The sequence below is a fragment of the Pholis gunnellus genome (genome assembly GCF_910591455.1).
Source record: "Pholis gunnellus genome assembly, chromosome: 20".
Taxonomy (NCBI): domain Eukaryota; kingdom Metazoa; phylum Chordata; class Actinopteri; order Perciformes; family Pholidae; genus Pholis; species Pholis gunnellus.
This window is the reverse complement of record NC_136547.1, coordinates 21,186,129-21,194,152: the sequence shown is the minus strand read 5'-3', so window position 1 is coordinate 21,194,152 and position 8,024 is coordinate 21,186,129. Positions and strand designations below refer to the sequence as shown.

General features: G+C 49.1%; 1 protein-coding gene across 2 annotated transcripts in view; it reads right to left on the bottom strand.

Moving 5' to 3' along the window:
* LOC306712254 (histone-lysine N-methyltransferase 2C-like) overlaps positions 1 to 8,024 on the bottom strand; it is a 59,124-nt gene that overhangs the window by 5,480 nt on the left and 45,620 nt on the right. For both annotated transcript variants that reach the window (XM_079181441.1, XM_079181442.1), the window contains exons 54-68: positions 7,748 to 7,981; positions 7,188 to 7,373; positions 5,624 to 5,785; positions 3,861 to 3,981; positions 2,890 to 2,998; positions 2,542 to 2,717; positions 2,244 to 2,347; positions 1,945 to 2,061; positions 1,821 to 1,869; positions 1,614 to 1,729; positions 1,430 to 1,522; positions 1,128 to 1,304; positions 907 to 1,034; positions 417 to 612; positions 125 to 334 (exon numbers count right to left, since the gene is read on the bottom strand). In XM_079181441.1, coding sequence (XP_079037567.1) covers positions 125 to 334; positions 417 to 612; positions 907 to 1,034; positions 1,128 to 1,304; positions 1,430 to 1,522; positions 1,614 to 1,729; positions 1,821 to 1,869; positions 1,945 to 2,061; positions 2,244 to 2,347; positions 2,542 to 2,717; positions 2,890 to 2,998; positions 3,861 to 3,981; positions 5,624 to 5,785; positions 7,188 to 7,373; positions 7,748 to 7,981 — 2,178 coding nt within the window. The remainder of the gene's footprint in view (positions 1 to 124; positions 335 to 416; positions 613 to 906; positions 1,035 to 1,127; positions 1,305 to 1,429; positions 1,523 to 1,613; positions 1,730 to 1,820; positions 1,870 to 1,944; positions 2,062 to 2,243; positions 2,348 to 2,541; positions 2,718 to 2,889; positions 2,999 to 3,860; positions 3,982 to 5,623; positions 5,786 to 7,187; positions 7,374 to 7,747; positions 7,982 to 8,024) is intronic.

Below are 8,024 nucleotides of genomic sequence, written 5' to 3'. Positions count from 1 at the left end.
GTTACAGTGTGTTACAGTGTGTTACTCTGTGTTACTGTGTGTTACTGTGTGTTACTGTGTGTTACAGTGTGTTACAGTGTGTTACAGTGTGTTACAGTGTGTTACTGTGTGTTACTGTGTGTACCTTGAAGAAGGTGCAGTGGGCCTGCAGTGCACAGGTGAAGTGGTAGGTGTTGGTGCAGCGGAGGCGGTTGCAGCCGCTCGTGGCTCCGCTCTTGTGACAGTGAGCACAGCGTAGAGACAGACTCCTCCTCAGAGCCAGCTCCACGTTGATCAGAGCTCCGGCCTGAGTCTCGTACACCTCGCTGGACCACAGAGCGCAGTTCAGGTGGACCTGAGACACGGAGAGAGACACGTTATCAACTGATCCAGACCATCATCAGAGACTCTGCTGGTTCCTGAAGGTCCAGACTCACCCACAGGTCCAGGTCCAGGTTCAGCAGTCTGGCCGGTCCGTCTGTCTGCCCGTCACCCTGCTGGTTACAGAAGCAGCACCTCCGCTGGTCTTTGGGTAGCGGATCAGGACGAAGACACGCCCCCAGTTTATTCAGTAGTACATCCACTTCCTCCTCCGTTGGCATGGCAACCGTCTCGTTAGGAGTGCAAGTGCCCCTGGGATAAAAGAGACATACAGAACAATGCTAACAGGCTAACCTGCTCAATGTGATGCTAACAGGCTAACCTGCTCAATGTGATGCTAACAGGCTAACCTGCTCAATGTGATGCTAACAGGCTAACCTGCTCAATGTGATGCTAACAGGCTAACCTGCTCAATGTGATGCTAACAGGCTAACCTGCTCAATGTGAAGCTAAAGGGCTAACCTGCTCAATGTGATGCTAACAGGCTAACCTGCTCAACGTGATGCTAACAGGCTAACCTGCTCAATGTGATGCTAAAGGGCTAACCTGCTCAATGTGATGCTAAAGCTCCAGCGTCTCCAGCGGTTACTCTTCATCCTCTTCCCGTGGCGAGACGACAGCAAGTCGTCTCCACCTGGGACCGCCCGGGGGCGGGGCTTCAGCTTCACCTTCACCTGTAAACCAAGTACAGAGTCAATTAATCATCTAATCAATCAAACGGATGATCAGCTACAACTTTTGATAATCAAATCAATAACACCATCCACCTTGAGGCTGTCCATGCGGGGACTGGTCTCCATGGTGATGGCGGAGGCGGGGGGGAAGGAGAGTGAAGGGGAGGAGGTTGGAGGAGGCGAGGAGGGAGTGTGGAGGAGGGAGTGGACGGCGATGGTGGACATGTTGCTGGTGTACTGGTGCTGCACTCTGCTGGGAGGGACTGCAGCCTGAGGACAGAAGGACATCAACTGTACGCCATGACATCATCAAACATCAGAGGCGTGTCACTTCCTTTAGATGGTACATCACTCAGCTGATCACCATGATGGACTCCTGATCAACAATCACTAACCTGGTTCACAGCTCTTCTGCTCTGCAGGTCAGCTGCGTAGAGAGACGAGCAGTTTGGACTACAGAACATCAAGCTGGATCTGGACTGACCCTCCTGTAATAAACGCACACACACACACGGTGACTTCCTGTCTGCCATCTTTGTTGTTTCACTCTGTGTTACACAGTTCTCTACTGCGTCCAACCTGTTTCAGCTCCTTGACGATTCGGACTCCGTTTCCCAGCAGCACCTTGCAGGAGCTGCAACACTGAGGCCTGACAGTAGAAGCGCCGCCATGTTGGATGTAGTCCACGCTGACACCTGGATGCAACACACAGACAGAAGATACAAAGCTGTCAATCACAAGCTTGCTTGTGTGTGTGTGTGTGTGTGTCTGTGTGTGTGTACAGACCAGTGTTTCCAGCAGCAGCTGGTCTCTCTTGATTGCTTCCTGTTGAACTCTGCGAACACATCAAACAGTCAGTGTGACGTTCAGAATGATGACTTTCATTACATGCACACAGGTTTTGACCCACCTGTGTGAGTGGAACTCTGACTCCAGAGCTCCTCCCGGTGGCTCTGCTCAGCTGGTAGTCTGAGGGGACGGGGACCAGTAACAGCTCGGCTACCGCCGCCATCACGTCTGCTACAGTCTGTAAACAGAGTCACAGTGATGTCATCAGGAGGGAGGGGCCACACACACACACACACACACACACACACACACACACACACACACACACACACACACACACACACACACACACACACACACACACACACACACACACACACACACACACACACACACACACACACACACACAAACGTTTACCTGAGCTGCAACAGGGTTCAGGGTTATCGCTATGGTTACCAGGTCTGTGTTAGAGCATGAGGGATGACCCTGATGGTTAGGCTCCGCCTTCACTTCCTGTTTCACTGCAGAGCCCGGACACACACACACACACACACACACACAAAAACAGGTAAGAAATTAATTATTTGAATGATGTGTTGATCTTTCTTTTCTGTTTCCCACGACGACTCCAACAAAGTACCGCCGCCGCGATGCGTACGGTACTACTGCAGTAACACAAAGTATCTGGAGCCTTGTAACACTGCTGTTAACTGACCTTTTCCCCAGGCGCAGGGCATCATGGGTATTGTAGGCGAGACGCAGGGCGAGGGAGGCTCCAGTTTGATCCAGGAGAGGTCGGGGTACCTGCTGACCTCCTCGTCCACCACGCTCTCAGGAGAAGACGACGGGACGAACCCTTCAGGGCTGTCGCGTCCTGACGAGTCGTGAACTCTGTGGAGGAAGAAAGACGAGTCAGGGAAACGTGTCACCACCCGGAGAAAAGGCCAAAGACGAGTTTAAATAAGTGTATTATTTTGAGAATTATAATATTAAAGAACAGAACAAACATTCTCCTCAACCTTTAAATGTCCATAAAGAGGATTTCTCAGTGGGCGGAGCTTACCTGAGCTCTTCCTGGTTGTTGTGGGGCGGGGTGGGCAGGGAGGCGGGGACATCTACTGTTTTGGTGGCGTGGTTTAGAGCCAGAAGCCCCTTTTGTTTCTGCTTCACACCTTTCAATGAAAAAAAACAACCAGACACATGTTTAGTTAAGATCAGTGATAAACTGATTCAAGCCTTTCTGTGGCCTCCAGAGATGTTTTCGTCTCTCTGTGTGTGTGTTGGAGCTTTTCTAAAGCCTATGATTGGCTGATTTCAGGCTATGTCACCTTGTTCAATGCGTAACAGACTCAGGGATGCAGTAGGAGGGTCCTGTAGTTGATTGACAGAATTTTTAGCCACTAAAAATCCAAAACCATGCCGCGCCACCCCCGAGCGTAAAATGATTCACCGAACAGTAAAATGACGACCATCTCGTCATTCTTGCATCCAGCTGCTGAAACGTATTACCGTCAAATTCCAGCGTTTTTCTTCCAGAAAATCCTCTCTGTGTACGATGCTGTTGAAGATGTGGCTGTGTGGCGGTGTGTTCTTTGGCGGGTTGCTGGCTGTAACTTTTTAATGGTTTCAAGGAGAGAACATTGGAAGATATGGATGGATTGATGGATTCTGGGTCGAATCCTCGTGCTTTCTGATCTATGGGTCGGCCATGATAGCATTTAGCTTTGTGATTTTATCTCCAAACGGGAGTACGTAGCTCGCCGTGTCAAGGCGAAAAATAGGTGATATTGTGGTACATCTTCTAGTTTATTGTATTAGTTTGTGTATAACTGTGTTTTGAGTGAGTAAAATGGCTTCCATGGTATTTTCGACCAGAATCTCTTCGTTATGTAGGTATATGATATATCATAAAATATCATTTTATTCGTTTCTCAGAGTGAATTGTACTACATGTGTGTACTCTGTCGCCCACTCCCTAGGACGCTCGGTATTAAGTGTTAAAGACGAAGCAGTGGGTCTAAAGAACACACTCACCCTCCTGCTCCGACAGCTCCTCCGTCGTAGCGAAGCCGTTCACCAGCTTCTGCCTGGTGACGGGCGGGGGGGTGGGGGGCAGGGAGGCCGGAGGTGTGGGGGGGTTACTGAGGTTATTCTGCTGGAGACAAGAGTTAAAGTTCAGAATCAGTGAAGAAGGAAGTGGAGCTGAGGTAGTAGTACTGTAGTACTGTCCTGTAGCACTGTAGTACTGTCCTGTAGCACTGTAGTAATGTCCTGTAGTACTGTAGTACTGTCCTGTAGTACTGTAGTAATGTCCTGTAGTACTGTAGTAATGTCCTGTAGCACTGTAGTACTGTCCTGTAGCACTGTAGTACTGTCCTGTAGCACTGTAGTAATGTCCTGTAGCACTGTAGTAATGTCCTGTAGTACTGTAGTACTGTCCTGTAGTACTGTAGTAATGTCCTGTAGTACTGTAGTACTGTCCTGTAGCACTGTAGTACTGTCCTGTAGCACTGTAGTACTGTCCTGTAGTACTGTAGTACTGTCCTGTAGTACTGTAGTACTGTCCTGTAGTACTGTCCTGTAGTACTGTAGTAATGTCCTGTAGCACTGTAGTAATGTCCTGTAGCACTGTAGTACTGTCCTGTAGCACTGTAGTACTGTCCTGTAGCACTGTAGTACTGTCCTGTAGCACTGTAGTAATGTCCTGTAGCACTGTAGTAATGTCCTGTAGTACTGTAGTACTGTCCTGTAGTACTGTAGTAATGTCCTGTAGTACTGTAGTACTGTCCTGTAGCACTGTAGTACTGTCCTGTAGCACTGTAGTACTGTCCTGTAGTACTGTAGTACTGTCCTGTAGTACTGTAGTACTGTCCTGTAGTACTGTAGTAATGTCCTGTAGCACTGTAGTAATGTCCTGTAGCACTGTAGTACTGTCCTGTAGCACTGTAGTACTGTCCTGTAGTACTGTAGTACTGTCCTGTAGTACTGTCCTGTAGTACTGTAGTACTGTCCTGTAGTACTGTAGTAATGTCCTGTAGTACTGTAGTAATGTCCTGTAGCACTGTAGTACTGTCCTGTAGTACTGTAGTACTGTCCTGTAGTACTGTAGTACTGTCCTGTAGTAATGTCCTGTAGTACTGTAGTACTGTCCTGTAGTACTGTAGTAATGTCCTGTAGCACTGTAGTACTGTCCTGTAGCACTGTAGTAATGTCCTGTAGCACTGTAGTACTGTCCTGTAGCACTGTAGTACTGTCCTGTAGTACTGTAGTACTGTCCTGTAGTACTGTCCTGTAGTACTGTAGTAATGTCCTGTAGTACTGTCCTGTAGTACTGTAGTACTGTCCTGTAGTAATGTCCTGTAGTACTGTAGTACTGTCCTGTAGTACTGTAGTAATGTCCTGTAGTACTGTAGTAATGTCCTGTAGCACTGTAGTACTGTCCTGTAGCACTGTAGTAATGTCCTGTAGTACTGTAGTACTGTCCTGTAGTACTGTCCTGTAGTACTGTAGTAATGTCCTGTAGCACTGTAGTAATGTCCTGTAGCACTGTAGTAATGTCCTGTAGCACTGTAGTACTGTCCTGTAGTACTGTAGTACTGTCCTGTAGTACTGTCCTGTAGTACTGTAGTAATGTCCTGTAGTACTGTCCTGTAGTACTGTAGTAATGTCCTGTAGCACTGTAGTACTGTCCTGTAGTACTGTAGTAATGTCCTGTAGTACTGTAGTAATGTCCTGTAGCACTGTAGTACTGTCCTGTAGTACTGTAGTACTGTCCTGTAGCACTACTGCAGTAGTACCTTGTATATGAGCTGGGAGTAGTAGTCCGTGACTCCGTCCAGGACTCCGTTACCGAAGGAACCGCTCAGTGTGGAGTCTCTGCCCAGAGAGGAGCTCCCGTACGGGGGGAACAAACTCAGGTCCACCTCCAGAACCGGCTCCATCAGGGGCAGCACAGACAGCTGGGGGGGGGGGGGGGGGGGGGCAATCAATAATCAATACAGATAATCAGTGAGCTATAAGACACGTTTAGCATTAAGATCAATCAACATCTGATCATCAATGAACCCTCTGTTTTAAAATCATACGTTAGAAAGACGCCACATCAGACTGTTAACATATCAATGAAGAAGATATTACATAAGAAAAGTAGCGAAGGAGGCTAAAGGAGGTTGAAGGAGGTTGAAGGAGGTTGAAGGAGGTTGAAGGAGGCTGAAGGAGGCGGTCTAAAGGAGGCTAAAGGAGGCTAAAGGAGGCTAAAGGAGGTTGAAGGAGGTTGAAGGAGGCTAACGGAGGCGGTCTAACGGAGGCTAAAGTTGGCGGTCTAAAGGAGGCTAAAGAAGGCGGTCTAAAGGAGGCTAAAGAAGGCGGTCTAACGGAGGCTAAAGGAGGCGGTCTAAAGGAGGCTAAAGAAGGCGGTCTAAAGGAGGCTAAAGAAGGCGGTCTAACGGAGGCTAAAGGAGGCGGTCTAAAGGAGGCTAAAGAAGGCGGTCTAAAGGAGGCTAACGGAGGCGGTCCATCGGAGGCTAAAGAAGGCGGTCTAAAGGAGGCTAAAGAAGGCGGTCTAACGGAGGCTAAAGGAGGCGGTCTAAAGGAGGCTAAAGGAGGCTAACGGAGGCGGTCTAACGGAGGCTAAAGAAGGCGGTCTAAAGGAGGCTAAAGAAGGCGGTCTAAAGGAGGCTAAAGGAGGCGGTCTAAAGGAGGCTAAAGAAGGCGGTCTAAAGGAGGCTAAAGGAGGCGGTCTAAAGGAGGCTAAAGAAGGCGGTCTAAAGGAGGCTAAAGAAGGCGGTCTAACGGAGGCTAAAGGAGGCGGTCTAAAGGAGGCTAAAGGAGGCGGTCTAAAGGAGGCTAAAGAAGGCGGTCTAACGGAGGCTAAAGGAGGCGGTCTAACGGAGGCTAAAGGAGGCGGTCTAAAGGAGGCTAAAGGAGGCGGTCTAACGGAGGCTAAAGGAGGCGGTCTAACGGAGGCTAAAGAAGGCGGTCTAACGGAGGCTAAAGGAGGCGGTCTAAAGGAGGCTAAAGGAGGCGGTCTAAAGGAGGCTAAAGAAGGCGGTCTAACGGAGGCTAAAGGAGGCGGTCTAACGGAGGCTAAAGGAGGCGGTCTAAAGGAGGCGGTCTAAAGGAGGCGGTCTAAAGGAGGTGAAAGGAGGCGGCCTAGAGGAGGTTAAAGGAGGCGGCCTAGAGGAGGTGAAAGGAGGCGGCCTAGAGGAGGTTAAAGGTTAAAGGAGGCGGCCTAGAGGAGGTTAAAGGAGGCGGCCTAGAGGAGGTGAAAGGTTAAAGGAGGCGGCCTAGGGGAGGTTAAAGGAGGCGGTCTAAAGGAGGTTAAACATGGCTAAAGGAGGTCAGAGGACCAGGTTGGTCTACCTGTCTGTCGTGGGTCATCAGTGGGTCAGAGGAGGAGGAGTGAAGCGTCTTCTCCTCTTCCTCCTTCTTCCTCCTCTTGTTTTTAGAAGCTTTATCTTTCTCCGGTCGAGCGAGTCTCTTACAGCGCTGAGTCTTCTTCCTGCCAGACGAGTCCAGGAGATCTGGACCTGGACCATCTATCAGGACCTGGAGGACAACCAACAATTCATAATTAACTAACTAGCTTCCTGTTGCTGCTGGTAAACACAAGTCAAAACTAGGTGGAGGTCATGTGACCTGACATCACCACAGATACCAAATCAATAAGATCATCGACAGAGTTAACTAGTTTACAGCTAGCTTATAACTAGCTTAACTAATTATCAACAAGCACAAAACTAGCTCAGGTAGCTTATAACTAGCTCAACTAACGTATAACTAGCTCAGCTAGCTCTCAAATAGCTTATAATTAACTTAACTAGCTAATAACTAGCCTAAATAGCTAATGACTAGCTCAGTTAGCGCACATAGCTCATCACTTCTAAGAGGTCAGAGGTAATTACAGTTAACCCTCTCCTCACCACATTGCCATGGGAGCCAGGCCCGTCCTCTTCCTCAGAACGAGCGCTCTCATTGGACAGCTGGCGGGCAGTGGGCGGGGCCTGTCCGGTGGGGGACATCTTGTCCTTCAGCAGGTGTCTGAGGAGCTCCTTCCCAGTGTCTCCACCATGGAGAGAAGAGGGGGGGAAGAATCCATCACCCTCCTCCATCTTCACCAGACCTCCTCCACAAGCTCCTCCCTCCTCACGCTCCTCCTGCTGGGACAAGAAGTACTGAAGTACACATATACAATACATA